The 18,891-nt window shown below is 45.4% G+C and overlaps 1 protein-coding gene across 1 annotated transcript in view; it reads right to left on the reverse strand.

Moving 5' to 3' along the window:
• The window catches only part of LOC124552377 (AF4/FMR2 family member lilli), a 717,562-nt gene that overhangs the window by 96,705 nt on the left and 601,966 nt on the right, over positions 1 to 18,891 (reverse strand). The window contains exon 4 of the mRNA XM_047126641.1: positions 13,311 to 13,487. Coding sequence (XP_046982597.1) covers positions 13,311 to 13,487 — 177 coding nt within the window. The remainder of the gene's footprint in view (positions 1 to 13,310; positions 13,488 to 18,891) is intronic.

The raw sequence follows: 18,891 nt of genomic DNA on the forward strand, positions 1-18,891 counted from the left end.
TTGACTAAAACGGGGACACGACAATAAAACATGGCTCACTGTTAATGCCTGACCACAAGGGCACTGCGGGGCTGGGTCACCGGAGAGCAGGTAGCGGTGGCTAAACCGGCAATGCCCAATCCGCAACCTGGTCAGAAGGACCTCCTCTCGCCGAGATGGTCAGGAGGAGGTTGTCCAAGCAGTTGGGAGCGGTTTTACTGCCCGGAGCTTGTTTCCTTGGAGGGATGACCAAGCATCCCACCACAACGACACAAGCCTTTTACATACATCCCCACGTGTGCGAATGCGGTGACGAGGGTCAGCAGTGAAACTTGGTGAGAGCACAACGTATAGTTGTAGTCTGTAACTATAAGAATCCTGCTAACTGTCAGCGGGATCCCCTTTGCCAGAGGGACACTGATACATAGCAATAAGAAGCGACAAATTCCAATTGGTTCTCTGGTAAGCTGTCGTGTGAGATGTACATCCTGTTGGTAGTCAAAGGGTTACTGAACACCTTCACGGACTTCACTTGTGTAGTGATGAAGCAGAGACGAGGGTCTGGCTCTGTCAACAAAGTCGAACATTCTACAGTGACGGTATCAACAAAGTGGGCTCTCATTGGGAAAAATGTGTTTGTCAACAAGTGCTGAGAAATAAATACACTACTGGCCATTAAAATTGCTACACCAAGAAGAAATGCAGATAATAAACGGGTATTCATTGGACAAATATTTTATACTAGAACTGACACGTGATTACATTTTCACGCAATTTGGGTGCATAGATCCTGATAAATCAGTACCCAGAACAACCACCTCTGGCCGTAATAACACCCTTGATACGCCTGGGCATTGCGTCAAACACAGCTTGGATGGTCTGTACAGGTACAGCTGCCCATGCAGCTTCAACACAATACCACAGTTCATCGAGAATAGTGGCTGGCGTATTGTGACGAGCCAGTTGCTCGGCCACCATTGACCAGACGTTTTCAATTGGTGAGAGACCTGGCGAATGTGCTGGCCAGGGCAGCAGTCGAACATTTTCTGTATCCAGAAAGGCCCGTACCGGACCGGCAACATGCGGTCGTGCATTATCCTGCTGAAATGTAGGGTTTCGAAGGGATCGCATGAAAGGTAGAGCCACGGGTCGTAACACATCTGAAATGTAACGTCCACTGTTCAAAGCGCCGTCAATGCGAGCAAGAGGTGACCGGGACGTGTAACCAATGGCACCCCATACCATCACGCCGGGTAATACGCCAGTATGGCGATGACGAATACACGCTTCCAGTGTGCGTTCACCACGGTGTCGCCAAACACGGATGCGACCATCACGGTTTGCCACTCGTGTACCCAGGTTCGTTGTCGAGTACACCATGGCAGGCGCTCCTGTCTGTGATGCAGCGTCAAGGGTAACCGCAGCCATGGTCTCCGAGCTGATAGTCCAAGCTGCTGCAAACGTCGTCGAACTGTTCGTGCAGATGGTTGTTGTGTTGCAAACGTCCACATCTGTTGATCCAGGGATCGAGACGTGGCTGTACGATTCGTTACAGCCATGCGGATAAGATACTTGTCATGTCGACTGCTAGTGATTCGAGGCCGTTGGGATCCAGCACGGCGTTCCGTATTACCCTCCTGAACCCACCGATTCCATATTCTGCTAACAGTCATTGGATCTCGACCAACGCGATACGATAAACCGCAATCGCGATAGGCTACAATCCGACCTTTATCAAAGTCGGAAACGTGATGGTACCCATCTCTCCTCCTTACACGAGGCATCACAACAACGTTTCACCAGGCAACGCCGGTCAACTGCTGTTTGTGTATGAGAAATCGGTTTGGAAACTTTCCTCATGTCAGCACGTTGTAGGTGTCGCCACCGGCGCCAACCTTGTGTGAATGCTCTGAAAAGCTAATCATTTGCATATCACAACATCTTCTTCCTGTCGGTTAAATTTCACGTCTGTAGCACATCATCTTCGTGGTGTAGCAATTTTAATGACTAGTAGTGTATATCGACATGAGGAATTAAGATACAGGGTTATTGAACACCTTCGAGTACTTCACTTCTTTAGTGATGAAGCACAGGCGAGGATCTGGCTCCGTCTGTAGCACGTCATCTTCGTGGTGTAGCAATTTTAATGGCCAGTAGTGTATATCGACATGAGGAATAAAGATACAGGGTTATTGAACACCTTCGAGTTCTTCACTTCAGTAGTGATGAAGCACAGGTGAGGATCTGGCTCCGTGGACAAGGTCGAATATTCTACAGTGATGGTATCAACAAACTGGACTCTCGTTGGGAAAAACGTGTCAACAAGTTGATTGTGCTGAGAAATAAATACATCGACATGAGGAATAAAGATACAGAATGTAAATATATTTGAAAATATTGAGGCGTTTGACATACGAATTCGGGGACATTACTTACCAGGACACTCTCATAGAATCGACCAGGGAGACGTAGGGAGGTAGGCGATTTGAGGAGTCGTGTGAGGTACTGATGCAGGTGGGGAATCAGGGGCACAGTGGGCAGTCAGCATTGTGCTGCAGCCAGGGCTGATCTCTGTTAGTGGTGATCCTGCAGGTGCTCAGCCGAGCTGCTGAGCCCATTTGCATGTAGAATATTTCGACGACCGACCCAGTCGCGTTCTCCACGGGCTGCGAGCTGTTCCCATTGCGACCGGCCAATGAGGCATCGACTCTTCCGCGGGGTCGATTTCAGCCCTTCCGTGCCATTTGCATTTTGGATCCTGCACTGTCATTCCGCGGAAAGCTCCGCCTGTCGGCGTTTTCCAGCCGCGAATCGTCACCCTCTGCCACAAAGAAATTCCTTGCTGAAGACTGGTCCATAGACCTGAAACGCCGTCAAGCAAGGATATTTTCTCCAAACCAACACTAACTAAGTAGGGACTGCAGCGACTCAAACCAACTTGGCCACCCCAGTGCCAGGGGCACGCTCACTGGGATTAGCTCTGTGAGCAGGCCACAACAGCAGGTTTATATATGAACTGGCACACCTGTAACGCTGTGGAATAGATTAGAATTAGAGTAGATTAATAAATTAGATTAAATTTGTTCATAGTTATGCCAGTACTTGAAAGTTCTTTGTAACAATGGTGCTTTGTTTTTTCATGTTGTATCACATATAGAGCCACTAATTAGATAAGGTGGTGGGTTTTGTTTGTATCATTAGATTGTATATTATATTGTATCGATAAATATTTTTTGAAAAAAAGAACCATTGTAACGCCTGTGAATAGCGTCTGGAAGAAATGAGTAACCAGATCACAAAGTGAGCCACCGTCGCAATCAAATCGAACAACACGCGAGGAAGAGGTTTCTCGCCTTCCTTCAAGCGTTACACATTTGCCTATTACGTCCTCTTGTGCAGCGCCTCTGCTGTCTTCTCTATTTCTTGGTCTACGTATTAATCCTTTCCCCATTGGTCGGTAATTAATAATTATTCTAGCGAGCCTACTTTAATTTTATGTTGTGACGCTCTGTCTCCATACGTCTATTTACGCCTCGATCTGTTCATTCACAAAAATAAATACGAACAGTCACAGCCCCAGTAAACCTTTTTTCCTTGTTTAAGGTTTCCGATTTCGGTCTGTTTTCGACCACCTTCTGACTCACGCCGTGATGGTACACGGCGGCTGTGAACGCGCTTAACCTCCAGCTGCAGACACCATCTACCATCATGGTGTGAGTCTAAAAAAACCGGTAACCTTATATAAAAAAAGTTTATTGCAGTTGTGAATGTTTGTGTTCATTTTTAAATAATAAATAAACCGCTGTACTCCAGAGAGACATGTTTTCAAAAATTGCTGTTCATTCATAGTTTTACGTTCTACATCAGTGGTTCCCAGACTTTTTGTCACTGCATATCACTTGACGTTTTTAGAAATTTGGGCGTACCCTATTGCTTGTTCACTTTTTAACGAACCTTGGGTGACGGGGTGGGAGGGAGCGTGTGGGAGGCTGACCGACGAGCGCCACAGAGGTGGGGACTGTTATGGAGCAAATAATTTTCGCCCTCTTGCTCAGTGTAATGTAAAGCACAGCAAAGCGATGATAGTAACTGTAAACCTTTGACTCCGCGAGTAGCTCAGCGACACACGTTGGAACGCTGCGCAAGTGAGCGGCAGCTGGAAGGCGGACCGAGTAAGCACTGACAAGTCTCGATCAAAATATCGTGAACGTCAAAAGAAGATGAATCATTAAACTTCCTGGCAGATTAAAACTGTGTGCCTGACCGAGACTCGAACTCGGGACCTTTGCCTTTCGCGGACAAGATGAATCATTCCCGGCTAGGACAGTGACGATCAATGAAGGGAGGGCTGCGGAGTCCATAATCCGACCTCCCATCAATCTGTTTTCGCTTTGCAAAAAGACTAACGTAACATCATAATTACGCTTATGTTGTTGCGTGTTTTGTTTACTTGTACGTTTACCACCTGAAATGTCTTTGCGTATCGCCAATGCCACGCGTACTGCCGTCAGGGAACACCTGTCTTACACTACTGGCCATTAAAATTGCTACACCACGAAGATGATGTGCTACAGACGTGAAATTTAACCGACAGGAAGAAGATGCTGTGAAATGCAAATGATTAGCTTTTCAGAGCATTCACACAATTTGGTGTCAGTGGCGACACCTACAACATGCTGCCATGAGGAAAGGTTCCAACCGATTTCTCACACACAAACAGCAGTTGACCAGCGTTGCCTGATGAAACGTTGTTGTGATGCCTCATGTAAGAAGGAAAAATGCGTACCATCATGTTTCCGACTTTGATAAAGGACGGATTGAGGCCTGTCGCGATTGCGGTTTATCGTATCGCGACATTGCTGCCGCGTTGGTCGAGATCCAATGACTGTTAGCAGGATATGGAATCGGTGGGTTCAGGAGGGTCATACGGTGCCAGATCCCAACGGCCTCGTATCACTAGCAGTCGAGATGACAGGCATCTTATCCGCATGCATATAACGAATCGTGCCGCCACGTCTCGATCCCCGAGTCAACAGATGGGGACGTTTGCAATACAACAACCATCTGCACGAACAGTTCGACGACGTTTGCAGCAGCATGGACTATCAGCTCGGAGACCACGGCTGCGGTTACCCTTGACGCTGCATCACAGACAGGAGCGCCTGCCATGGTGTACTCAACGACGAACCTGGGTGCACGAATGGCAAAACGTCATTTTTTCGGATGAATCCAGGTTCTGTTTACAGCATCATGATGGTCGCATCTGTGTTTGGCAGCATCGCGATGAGCGCACATTGGAAGCGTGTATTCGTCATCGCCATACTGGCGTACCACCCGGCGTGATGGTATGGGGTGCCATTGTTTACACGACTCGGTCACCTCTTGTTCGCATTGACGGCACTTTGAACAGTGGACGTTACGTTTCAGATGTGTTACGACCCGTGGCTCTACCCATCATTCGATCCCTGCGAAACCCTACATTTCAGCAGGATAATGCACGACCGCATGTTGCAGGTCCTGTACGGGCCTTTCTGGATACAGAAAATGTTCGACTGCTGCCCTGGCTATTACATTCTCCAGATCTCTCACCAATTGAAAACGTCTGGTCAATGGTGGCCGAGCAACTGGCTCGTCACAATACGCAGGCCTACTTTTGATGAAGTGTGGTATCGTGTTGAAGCTGCATGGGCAGCTGTACCTGTACACGCCATCCGAGCTCTGTTTGACTCAATGTCCAGGCGTATCAAGGCTGTTATTACGGCCAGAGGTGGTTGTTCTGGGTACTGATTTCTCAGGACGTATGCCCTCAAATTGCGTGAAAATGTCATCACATGTCAGTTCTAGTATAATATATTTGTCCAATGAATCCCGTATATCATCTGCATTTCTTCTTGGTGTAGCAATTTTAATGTCCAGTAGTGAGTCTATAACCATATTCTCTTCTTAATAATCACATTTCCGCAGCTCGTATTCTTCGTTCATTTCCAGCTGTGCTAATAGCCAGATCCCACTACATAAAGTGTAGGAGGTTTTGAATTTGGTTCGGAGAACTTTATTAGTATTTGTTCCTCAGCTTTCTTTTTAGTGTAGATTTATTCTTACAAGCAAAAAGATAGCAACCAGCCACTATTAATTCTTTTTAGTGTTCTGTCTATAGTCCGATTAATGGAACTTAGCGTGAGAAAGAATTACATGGTCGCATTAATCTGACACAGGGGAAGAATATCAAACCTCGAGGGAAGTGATTCTGGCTTATACTGACATATCTCAAGTGTATTTCGTTCCTGTCAACAAAGATAGAAAACCTGCTTTATAACGTTACAGACGATCTACAACATCTGGGTTTGTATCACATTCCACTCAAATGTGGCAATGAAAGACGCACCCCGTGGTTGTAGATTCTCTAGTCGTATTGCTGTGTGAACGATTCCGCAGTAGTCAAAACAGATTGTCAATGAAATATTCGCGGTTTCCATAAAATCATGCAATCGACATTGTGAAAATCGCATAGGGCTCACAGTAAGTAAATTTCATTGTGGAATGTGAAAAGGGAAAGGAAGCCCCGCAATCAGGCCCTGAAGAGCACGCGATAGTCGACCGACCGCCAAGTCATCCTAGCTCAGTCACCATCGGATGCCATATGGAGAGGCATGGGGTGAGCACGACATCGCACTGCCAGCTGTTGTCGTGGTCCCGCTACCACTCCATCATCAGTAGCTCGTCGGCTGGCATCACGAGTCTGAGTGCACCGTGGTCCAGTCCTCCCACCACAGGAAAATCCCCGGCAGCACGGGGCAGATGACCCCGCAGTTCGGTCCCTTTACTCCCCAAACGAACGAACCATCCAACCAACAAGGCAGACAGCACCGGGAAGTGAACCCCGCATGATAAGACGGCTGTGGCTGAAATTTGAGCTCAGTTAGATGGGGACTTAATCGAAAAGTTTATATCTGAAACACACGTGTGTTAACTTGGACAATATTTCGTTATGAAGTCAGCAGCGGTTCTCCAAGGCACGTTCGGAATTACCTCGCAAACGCCCGATTTTTGTACCTATCTTCACTGATAGTTTTTTTTCCTTGTATTATCATATATTTTCACACGTGTCTGTTTTGCTGTTTATTGTGATACATTTCGTATACTATTTTTTTTTAAAATTTTACCTCGAGGGTGGTTGGCTCCTGTGACGGAAAGCTGTGTCATAAGAAAATGATGCTGTGGTATTTAAACAATGCTGTTAAAAAATACCGAAGATTCGTGATTTTAGGTATACGGGGTGTCCCAGGAGGAGTGGTCAATATTCAGGAATATGACAGAAGCGATCATTTGTGTAGCAAACATGGCCTCTTAATATGCATACCTTAAGAGCTATTAGCAGTTGGTTACCTTCGCTATTGTGAAATACACAACTTCTGCTGAACAAGTGCTCATGCTTTTTAAAGTATGCACTTTAGAGGGCCTGTTTGCTGAACAATAGTTTTCTTGTTTTGGTCCATACTACCTCCTCCCAAAAAATTTGGAAAGCAAAGAGACTGCAGTAGAAGAGATTTGCTTCACTGTATCGAAGTGCCCACAGCTCTTCAGATGTAGATTGTAGAGACAATATTCACTGGCTTTTTTTTTTTTTTTTTGCTTTGAATGATCGTTCCTGTCCTATCACGGAATACTGACGATTCCTACTGTGACACCCTGTATGGAAGTAGTTAACACATTACTATGGCAAGTTCTAAGCTGCTCTGAGGAAGTCTTGTACGGGATAAAAAGCATATGCCACACGCAAACTTTGCAACGTAGATTTGAAAATCTGGGATGCATGTATCACATTATTCCGTTAGCACTGATGCCTTTTGAAGACAGTGCACACCAATCTGTACAATAGCGTACCCAGGAAATGATTATTCTTGCGCCTCTTGTTCAGTGAGTGACTGTAGCAATGTTTTAGTGAATGTTATTAATGAAATCTCCCACAATGCAATATACGTACGGAGATTCCAGAGTTAGAATTCCAAGGTGCTTCAGCAATGGACTACACGCAGTTCGCAAAATCACACTGCACATCGTTCTTACAGCCCTCTTGTGGTATGGGAATAGTCTTCGCAAATTCACAGAGTTGCGCCACAATGTGGAATGCATGCTATAATAGACATAATGTACACAAGGCAAACAATGTTAGGGCAGTGGAGATTATTGTCACAGTTAAGGGAACAAAATTTAGATCGTACACAAGATCCTGAATGCTGTACTTCAAACGAGGAGAAACGTCCAATTGCAGCACGAAGAATTTGAAATGTTCTTTCCCACTGATTCCTTCCTCACCGTGTGATAATGACGTTTCTCTTTTATGAAAATTTCCTGATTTTTGCTTCAGTTAATCGATATTGTTTGCTAAAGCATTTCCTTCCCTCCTACATCTTCACAATGGACTTGTGTCATTTGCAAATAGAGAAATTTTTAAGCATCTGTCATGTTTAGTGAGATATCATTTCACTGGTCCTAGAACAGAACCGTGTGGTACCCCCCACTTTAGCAGATGCCAGTAATTAGATTGAAATAAGCTCACGAGAGAAAATATTAACTAATCTGATTATAAGAACCCCCTGGCCACTTTGAAGCGCTGTAGATGGTGTAGCACTGCTGCCAAGTGGTCATATGACCCTCTGCCGATGACGCAAGTCACGACAGTAGCAGTATGTGGCAGTCGGCTGTATGGAATTGGCGCAATATCGTGGGTCACTGTGGCAAATGGTGCAAAGGAACTGTAGTGTTTGTATGTGTCCACAGCCACACCGTGAACGAATTTTCCCAATTTGTTGATGTATCGGTGCGAACCGTGTAACGTCTCTACAAGGGATGAAGTGCCACTCATAGGCACGTAACACGACGGAAGAGCAGCGATCCTAGAAGCATCCTAACCGACAGGGACCGGAGAATTGTGTCACGCCTTGTCAGTGACATTCAGTTTCAAGCTCGACTGGAATTGCTGCTGCCAGTGGATGCATGTCCATCTCAAGCAGTTTCTCAGCGATCACTGCGAAGGGTACTTCATGCAACAGGCATCTGAAGTCGGGTACGTCGTGAAAGACCATTGTTCACATAGTCACATGATGCTTCAGGTCTTCAGTGTGCGATACAGCAGAGACTGAATAGTCGCTGGCTGGAGCCGTGTAAACTGGCTCGACGAATCGCGGTCTTGTACCTTTTCGAATGACACTAGTGCACTGACAACCCAATGAGACGTTTAATCTCCAGTGTGTGGAGGTTGTAGTTTGTGCTGGTAGTGCTTCTGTAAGGTTCTGGGGTTCCTTTTCGTCCCATGACTCGAAACCACTTATTCAAGTTTCCGTTAACATAGAGACTAGAGTGCTGCAACGCTGAATGTTTGACCGGTCACGGCTCGCCTGTTGACGTGGGGACCGAGCCGCTCGTGACCGGTCCCACACGACTCGGCTCGGTCACGTACTCGCCCCATGTCTGATGTCCGGATTCCGGACACGCGGGTAACAGAGAGCGTGACCGGCCACCGCTGACGTCTCACCTCGCCTCGCCTCGGCTCACTGCACTGCGCTGTACAAATCCAACGCCTCTCTCTCTTTCTTTCTTTCTTTCTTTCTTCTCTCTCTCTCTCTCTCTCTCTCTCTCTCTCTCTCTCTCTCTCTCTCACACACACACACACACACACACACACACACACACACACACACACACACACTGTATTTATATCTGTCTCTCTCTCTCTCTTTTAATGTTTCCAAGAACGGGTACGTGACGGAGCTAAATTTATAAAGCACTTGGAAAGTAAAATGATATTTCAATACAATCCCGGACGAGTCTCATTTCCAAACAGAAGATATATTTTCCGTTTCATTAAAAGGAAACGTTCAATAAGTGCTTTCCCTGTAATCTAGAAGACAACCATCTTCATAAAGAAAGCATACATAGAACATTAAGCATTTACAGACGTAACTTGTCATCATTTTCACTTGTTTGCAACAGAAACAAAATTATAGTTACTATTGATCAGCAGTAAATCACCAACGCGTTCTGGATTTAATAGGCTGCGATGTTTTGTTAGTAACATGCTGGCTTTACTAAAGCATCTTCCACTAGGTGCACTTGTTGCTGGGATACATGAAATATGTCTTGCAACTGCAGCCAGGCCTGGCAGATCTGGTTCCACCACTTTAAGATGTCATCATCTCCGGGGTACATTAAAATGTAGAGATCTACTTCATCTGCTGCGAATGATCTGTTATTCCTCCATTCGTTGAAACGATCTCTCTTTCTGTGTGGTGATGACAGTACTTGAAGGATCTATGATAATAAACAAAAGAGACAAGTAATACAGAACTGATGTGGAAATCATCGAAACGTTCCCGTAAAAACGAGGTGTTTTACGTTAATGAAATATTATATGAATTATAACATTCCCGTTTCTCTATAATACACTATCGACTAACTACGCACAATCGATTATGTTAATGTTTGCATGTTGTACCTGCGTAAGTAGTACACATTTTTCGCACATTGCTGAGAATTTCCTGCTTTTCATTTATTTCAAGCATGTTAAGATCACGGAAAGATGGCCAAAGAAACGTAGCATTTTTATATCTGGAAGTGATCACAATCTTCTCACAAACGAAAGTCAAGGCTCGATTTTTAATCCTTTGTACTTCCTGTTGAAAAATACATATCTGTTAGTACACATCAATTACGCTAGTTAATTCTAAATCTATCGCGTATCATAATGAAACAGAGCTTTTAACTGCAGTAATTATTCACCTGACAGTCAGTGTCACAGACACTGCAGATTTGTTGTAGTTTGTGAAACCGAAGAAGAACTAACTGAATTGTCGGTTCTTTTTCGCCTTCTAATTCATCTGTGGCCTCTTTAAATGGTCTCAGAAAATGCGTAATTTTTCCTGCAAGCTCATTATCATATCCTTGCAATCTGTAAGCGGAGTGCCGGCCGGAGTGGCCGAGTGGTTCTAGGCGCTACAGTTTGGAACCGCGCGACCGCTGCGGTCGCAGGTTCGAATCCTGCCTCGGGCATGGATGTGTGTGATGTCCTTAGGTTCGTTAGGTTTCAGTAGTTCTAAGTTCTAGGGGGCTGATGACCTCAGATGTTAAGTCCCATAGTGCTCAGAGCCATTTGAACCATTTTTTGTAAGCGGAGTCCTTTTCCGTCAACAAAGCAGCAACTTCGTTACATTGAGTGTGTAGGGATTCCAGCATAGTGTACAAGCTGTTCCAGCGAGTGCAGACCTCTTGTTTCAACGATGATTTCAAAGACGAGCAGAGGCCACTTTTCTTAATGTACCTTACAATGCATTTTGCAGTATTTATTGTTGATGCGATGTTCGGGGCATGATTTAACAAGAAGTTATCTTCATCGAAAGTTTGGCTAAGTACTGTGTTTATACAACGAGCAGCACAAGGAATCCTTTCGTGATTTATTACATTGGCACCCTGGTCGGAGACAAAAACAAAACTGTGCAACATGTTCGGCGAAATGTCCCAATCAGCCATCCTCTCTTCAATTTCTTTCATAATTATTACTCCCGTCTTCTTAACGTCCGGGAATTTTGTTGTAAATAAAACGTTGTTCACAAGAGACCAATCTCTCTTAATGTAATGTGTTGTAAACGTCAAATAGTGCATCTGATTATGCGAATCAATCCACATATCAACTGTCGCAGCACATGTTTGATTAATAACTTCCGCAATAACAGAAGGCATTATGCTGTTTCGTATTGCATCAGCTTGTTCTTTGACATGTCTGCTTATAGTAGAGGGATGTGGCATGACATCTGCCACGTTAACTTCTCCATAATGCGCACCTAGCTGTATTAATTCTTGGCCTAGTTCTCTGAAACCTTCACCGGAAATAACATTAAAAGGCTTCATATCTTTAGCAACATACTTTTCTGTAAAACTGTTTTTTATTACTGCCGGTATCCCTGAAGGACCTGTATCTTTGTGAGGTTTCTTGCAACTGTGTTTCTTTAAATGAGTGGTTCCCGACTGTAAGCACAATAATGTGGAGCAGTTTATGCACGATACGTACCCAGTAGACGCACTGTTTTCGTCTACAACCAACAGAAATGTGCTCCACACTTGGCTTTATAGACCTTCCCGTTTCTTTGATGTGTAAATAATGGTTTCAATTTTAGTCTTACTGCACTGGCTTCCTCGCGCTGCATGATTACAGAGAGAGACACACCACAAATGAGAAGCCCGTACTGGCTGCAGTCTCACACGGATAATGACACGTGTAATGTGTTTGAAGTTAGGTGCTACGTATTCGGTCACGGCATGTATGCTCGGTTGCTAGAACTAGTGCGGGCAGCCTATCCAGTTAGGGTGTGCTCGCCCCATCCCGTATTTTGTGGTCGCTTACTCGGTCATGCAGGACTCTAATAGAGACAACATTCGTTCCTGGTTTGAAAAACACTGAGGCAGCGTAATGGAACCTCGATTCACTAGCCCGCTAAATCACCTGAGTTTAATCCCATAACGAATGTGGGGGAGTATTAGAAAGAACAGATGAAATGCAGCATTCGGCATTTCTTCACTTTGCCGCAAGGGATTAGTCGAGCGGTCTAAGGTGCTGCAGTCATGGACTGTGCGGCTGGTCCCGGTGGAGGTTCGAGTCCTCCCTCGGGCATTGGTGTGTGTGTTTGTCCTTAGGATAATTTAGGTTAAGTAGTGTGTAAGCTTAGGGACTGATAACCTTAGCAGTTAAGTCCCATAAGATTTCACGACGATTTGACCATTTCTTCACTTTGGTAGCTCTGTAGTATCTGATGATGGATATACCAAACCTGAGGAACTTTTATTGCTCCTAACATTTCGTCCAGAGCTGCGTTGAACATATCCAGAGGTGGTCCTGGTCCCGCTGAGTCTCGTCAACTAGTAGTATTATCAGCAGGATTTGTGTTAGGGTTGACAATTTTTTTTTTTTTTTTCAGTCTGCCTATCCGTCTTCTGTATGAGGGTGAGGATGACTACCAAATGCCACATGTACAGAAGCGCGCGCCTACACACACACACACACACACACACACACACACACACACACACACACACACACACACACACACACGTGTCCAGTGTTTAGCTGTCAGCTTTCGGTTTCGAGTTGTGACAAGCACGTGCATTGTGAATGTGTGAGAATGTGAAAGGCAGGTGGACGGGGTCCTCCCAGCTGTGTCCTCAGAGGTGCGCAGAGTCAGTATATCAGTGGGCGAAGCACAGTGGTGGCACTTTGCAGGCAGGTAGCAGAGAATATAGTAAACAGTACTCACAGAGCGTCGACTTACAGAGCAACTCACCGGTCTCGCTGGAGAAGAGGATGGGCGGCGCCAGGTTGGCGTTGGCGTAGTGCCGCGGCCGAGAGTACCTGGCTCTGCTGAACAGCTTCAGCACGAAGCAGATGAGCGCCGTGAAGATGGCCAGCCCGGTCGCCACGCCGAACAGCGTCGGCATGTCCGTCGTCAGCAGCACCAGGTCTGGAACAGAGCGGCCCGCGCCACCCCGGTCAGCTCGCTGTCGCTCGACGGCCAACGTTACCTGACCCTGCTGCCTGACGTCCACCTGAGGCACATGTGTACCCTGTAGGTACGCACCCAAGTCGTCACACGGATTAGTATGTTCACTGACAGCAATACCAAGTCTGGAACAAGTGGTCCACACTGGTCAGGCCAGCCCATGGTCAGTTTGCCGCTCAAGTTATCTGATCCTCCTCGACAGCTTCTATATCTAACAGATGAGTGTCCTGAAGATGACCTGCTTGGGTGCCACCTTGAACAGCATTCGCAGGTCAATCAGGTTTGAAACTAGTGGCTGAATCGCCACTGTCAGTCATCTTGCAGCCAAGATTACCTGAGCCTTCTGATCAGTTTCAACAAGAAGCGGATGAGAGATCAGGTGGTAGCCCATCTATTCATCTTGCACAACGGTGTTTGCTTGTGCATTTTAAACAGCCTCAAGTCTGAACCAAGTGGGTCAGCCGACTCAGTTCAAATTGTGTTCTTTTATCAGTCAAGGTTATCTATTCTTGTTTTCAGAAAAAAACTGATGAACGACCAACCTGGTAATCACACAGGAAAATGATTACCTGCGGAGTGTCAGCAGCAACAGGTCAGAAACTAGTGGCCTGCACCCATCCAGTCAGCCCACTGTGTGTTTGCAGGCAAGGTTAGCTGCACTTTTTTCTTGACTTTGGTACAAACCAAATGAGTCTTGTGAAGATAGACAGCTCATTTGTGTCCCCAACTATCATTGTAATATCCATAATCAGCAGTAACAGGTCTGAAAAAGTAGCTGCAGTGCTATGGCCCACTTGTTTCCAATCAGCACCCAAGATTACCTGGTCCTAATGCCCGGATTCAGGACAAAATAAATGAGTGCAGTCAAGATGGCCAGCCACTTTGACACATCCATTGTCAGGAGCACTGGGTCCTAAACAAAAGCCACACACTGCGCTACAGCGAAGTTTAGCAGTCTTCTGTCCAACTTAAGGGAGAAGCAGATGAGCCACATGAACACCAGTGTAGTCATGGCACGAAATAGTGCTGGTGTGTCAGTGTAGGCAGCCTCTGATATGGTGCACGTGACTCACACAGGTCCATTTCAGCTACTGATCACTTTGCAGGAAAGGTTGCTTGATCCTGATGCCCACTTTCAAAATGAAACAGATTAAATCCATAAAGAAAGCCATCCCATTCATAACATTATCGTGTTGCGATGTCCATCGCCAGCAGCACCAGATGTAGCTCATGTGGCCAACACAACTGTAGTCAGACTACGGCAATTTTTCAGCCAATATAAAGAGGTCCTGCTGCGTGGCCTCAGGGTGAAGACAGCTCAAATATCCATCATTAGCAGTACCACACCTGAACCAATTTATCAGAAGTGCTGTGGTAGACTTGGGGTTGTTTTGCAGCTATGGTTACCTGTCCGTGTGGACTGTCTTCTGCGTGGAACAGATGAGTGGTATCAAGATGAACAGTATTTTTATCATCTCATCAAGTGTTGGTGTGTGTTTCATCAGCAGCAATGGCTTTGAAACAGGTTGTCCACAGTGCTGTGGTTAATTTCCGATCACTTTGCAGGGAATATTACATGGTTCTACAGTCCAAATTAAGAAGGAAAGAGATGAGTGCATCGAAGAAAACCAACCTTAATGCTAAACCAAAAAAATGTTAGCATGTCCACTGTCAGCAGCACCTGCTCTGAAGCAAGCAATCAGCATTCAGCTGAGTCCAGTGTCAACTGTAGATAATGTTGGCTGATCCTCCTTCCCAGCTTCATCGTGTAGCAGATGGGTGCCATGGAGACCGCGAGCACAATCGACATGCATAACAGCAGTGATATGGCTCCTGTCAGGCGGTACTCATTTCACAGCTGAAGTTAACCAAACTTGCTGAACAGCTTCAGCACGAAGCTCATGAATGCTGTGATGATGGCCATCTAATCTGTAATTCCAACAAGCAGAGGCATATCCATCGCTTACAGCCCTGTGTCTGAAACAGATGGCTCACTCTGATCTAGTTAAGTGGCTCAACATCCAACATAAAGAAAAACCAGATGAGTTCTGTGAAGAATCCAAATCTGGTCAGTACACCAAACAATGCTGTAAGTCCATTGTCAGCAGGACTACATCTGAAGCAAGTGGTGTGCACCAGTCTAGTAAGGTTGTGGTCGCTGCACACCAAAATTTACCCAGTTCTCCTGAACAGGTTCTGCACACACACACACACACACACACACACACACACACACACACACACACACCTGCTGTGAATGTCAACAACCCAGTCGTAAAGGACAGAGGCGTTGGCATGCCCAGAAACTGTGAATCAGGTGCCCACTCAGTTTATAATTGTTTCTCAGTCAAGGTTACCTCAACATGTTGTGCAGCTTGGGCACAAAGCACGCAAGTGCCACAAAAGTAGTCTGCCTGGTCAGAAAGCCATCGTCAAAAGCAAAAGGTGTTAAACACGTGGCCAGTGCTGCTCCTGTTACATTGTGGGCATTTTGCAGCCAATGTTTACCTATCCTGCTGCATGACCTCAGCAGAAATAGGCGTCTTACAAAGGATGCCAAACTTGTCGCTAAACCCAACATGCTGCTATGTCACCATAAGCACACAATGTCTGAAACAAGTGGCCCAGAGAACTTCAGTCGGCTTGAACTTGTTATAGTTATCTCATCTTGCTGAACAGCTTTAGCACGAAGCAGGTGAGTGCTGTGAAGATGATCAGCCCAATGATCGCGCATAGCAGCGAAAATATACACGTCGTCAGCATCATCAGGTCTGAAACAGGATGCTTCTTTACTGTGGCCAACTAGTTGCAGCCGTTTTGCAGCCAAGATAACCTGGTCCTGCTGCCGTGGTTTTAACACGAAACGGGCGACTGCTATCAAGATGGCCAGTCAATGTGCCATCCCAACAAGCATAGATGTGTTCATCGTCAGCGACGCTGTGGTTGAAACACGTGACTTGCAGTGCTCTGATCAACCTGCAATCGCTTTGCATCCAGGGTCACCTGACTAATGCCCAGCAGATGGGGGCCAAGAAGGCCAACCTAGCTGATCAGTGATAGCAAGTCTACTGTCATCAGCAGCATGCTGTCTGACCGAAGTTGCCACATGTCTCGAGTTACGTGAAGTGAAGGTGGCTCAGGGGGTGGGCAGGTCACTGAAAGCTACACAGGGCCCGGATCATGCAGCCTGCAGAACTCCGGTCAGTTTGCAGTCATTCTGCAGCTGAGATTAGCTGTTGTTGCTGTCTGGGCTCACCACAGGGCAGGTGTGTATCAGGAGATGGCCAACCCAACCACTTTGCCAAACAGCATCAGCATGTCTGTCATCAGAAGCGACAGGTATGAAACCTGGCCTAATTCTGCCATGCTTCAATAAAGGTGAGACATTTTGAGATAGGTGGCAAGTAATCCAGAAAACGGTATTGGATCATCACTGAGCACAGCTCTTAAACAATTGAAGTGTATTATAGCCTTCTTCATCTGCTGCTCAGAAGATGAAGAAACGATGTGTCCATGGCGGTACACGATTGAGTGAGTTGTTAATTCAACTTTGGCGCCTGGATGTCGGGTCCAATCTATATAAATTAAAATGTAAATGTTCATTTGTTCAAAATCGTGTATTTCCGAAAATTCGTGACCGATTTCTTTGAAATTGACAAGGCGTTGAACTCCAATACAGGCGTACTTTTAGGTACCTAATTATTTATATACGAGGGCTATCCACAAAGTACATTACGTTTTGGAATTAAAAATAAATGAAGTTTTGGAAATTTTTTTAATTATATACAGATGAAAGCCACACTTCAATACTACTTTTCTTCATAGTTGCCATTTAAATTAAGGCACTTATCGTAGCGATGGACGAGCTTGGAAATTCCTTCGTCGTAAAATTCGGCCGCCTGCGCCTTCAACCACGTGGTTATCTCTTCTTGAAGCTGTGCGTCGTCATCAAAACGCTGCATAGCCAACCACTTCTTCATTGCTGGGAATAAGTGGAAGTCGCTCGGTGCCAGGTCGGGACTGTACGGCGGATGAGGAAACAACTCCCACTTAAAAGATTCGAGAACTTCACGAGTGGCATTTGCCGTGTGGGCCCGGGGTGTTGTCGTGAATCCGCAAGATCTTTGAGCCCACCTTTCCCCTGCGCGTGTTTTGTATTGCTCTTCTGAGGTTGTGCAGAGTTTGGAAATACCTTTGAGAGTTTATTGTAGTGCCTCTTTCCAGGAAATCCACAAAAATCGTATTTCTACCGGGTTACTGATTAACTACGTGGTTGAAGGCGCAGGCGGCCGAATTTTACGACGAAGGAATTTCCAAGCTCGTCCATCGCTACGAAAAGTGCCTTAATTTAAATGGCAACTATGTAGAAAAGTATTATTTAAGTGTGGCTTTCATCTGTATATAATATCAAAATTTTCCAATACTTTATTTATTTTTAATTCCAAAACGTTATGTACTTTGTGGATAACCCTCGTATATGGGAAAACATTGTTACCAAAAATCTCAAAATGTAAGTTTTCTATCTACTCCAAATGTCTACACATTACTGTAATAAGCATTTAGACACATGTAGACTATGAAATGTTTTTATTCCAATCTTCGATGACAATATAAAGTCCTTCGACGATGACCGGTTTCAGTCAGTAATGACCGTCTTCAGATCTGTTCTACACCATGCCTTACTGTGAGAAAGCCGGCCGGGGTGGCCGAACGGTTCTAGGCGCTACAGCCTGGAACTGCGCGACCACTACGGTCGCAGGTTTGAATCCAGGCTCGGGCCTGGATGGATGTGTGTGATGTTCTTAAGTTTAGTTTGGTTTAATTAGTTCTAAGTTCTAAGGGACTGTTGACCTCAGAAGTTAAGTCCCATAGTGCTCAGAGCCCTTTGAACAACTGTGAAAAAGCCGTAATGGCGTCGTCAAAACATATAAATACACTCAAGCAAAGCATCGTCACCGAACTAAAATATGGTGCAAAATGAGTGTGTGGGCGATGTGGCCTATTTTACACGATATTTTTGTTCTATGTGACGATGCTTTGAGGAGTGTATTCATATGTTTTGACGACGCCGTTACGGCTTAGTGACAGTAGGACATGGTGTAGAACAGAGCTGAAGATGGTTATTACTGACGGAAACCGTTCAGCGTCGAAGGGCTTTACTTTGTGATCAAAGACTGGAATAAAAAACATTTGACAGTGCCTGGATCATTGATTGTACTCGCGACTATGTCGCAGCTTAAGAAACATATAGACTATGCATTTTAGTATATAAATATATATGTAGATTATACAATAGTGAAACGTTGATAGCAGACAGGAAAGTTGTACTTATGTCTTAATGGTATATGATTAGAATAATACTACA

Source organism: Schistocerca americana, chromosome 10 (genome assembly GCF_021461395.2).
Source record: "Schistocerca americana isolate TAMUIC-IGC-003095 chromosome 10, iqSchAmer2.1, whole genome shotgun sequence".
NCBI lineage: Eukaryota > Metazoa > Arthropoda > Insecta > Orthoptera > Acrididae > Schistocerca > Schistocerca americana.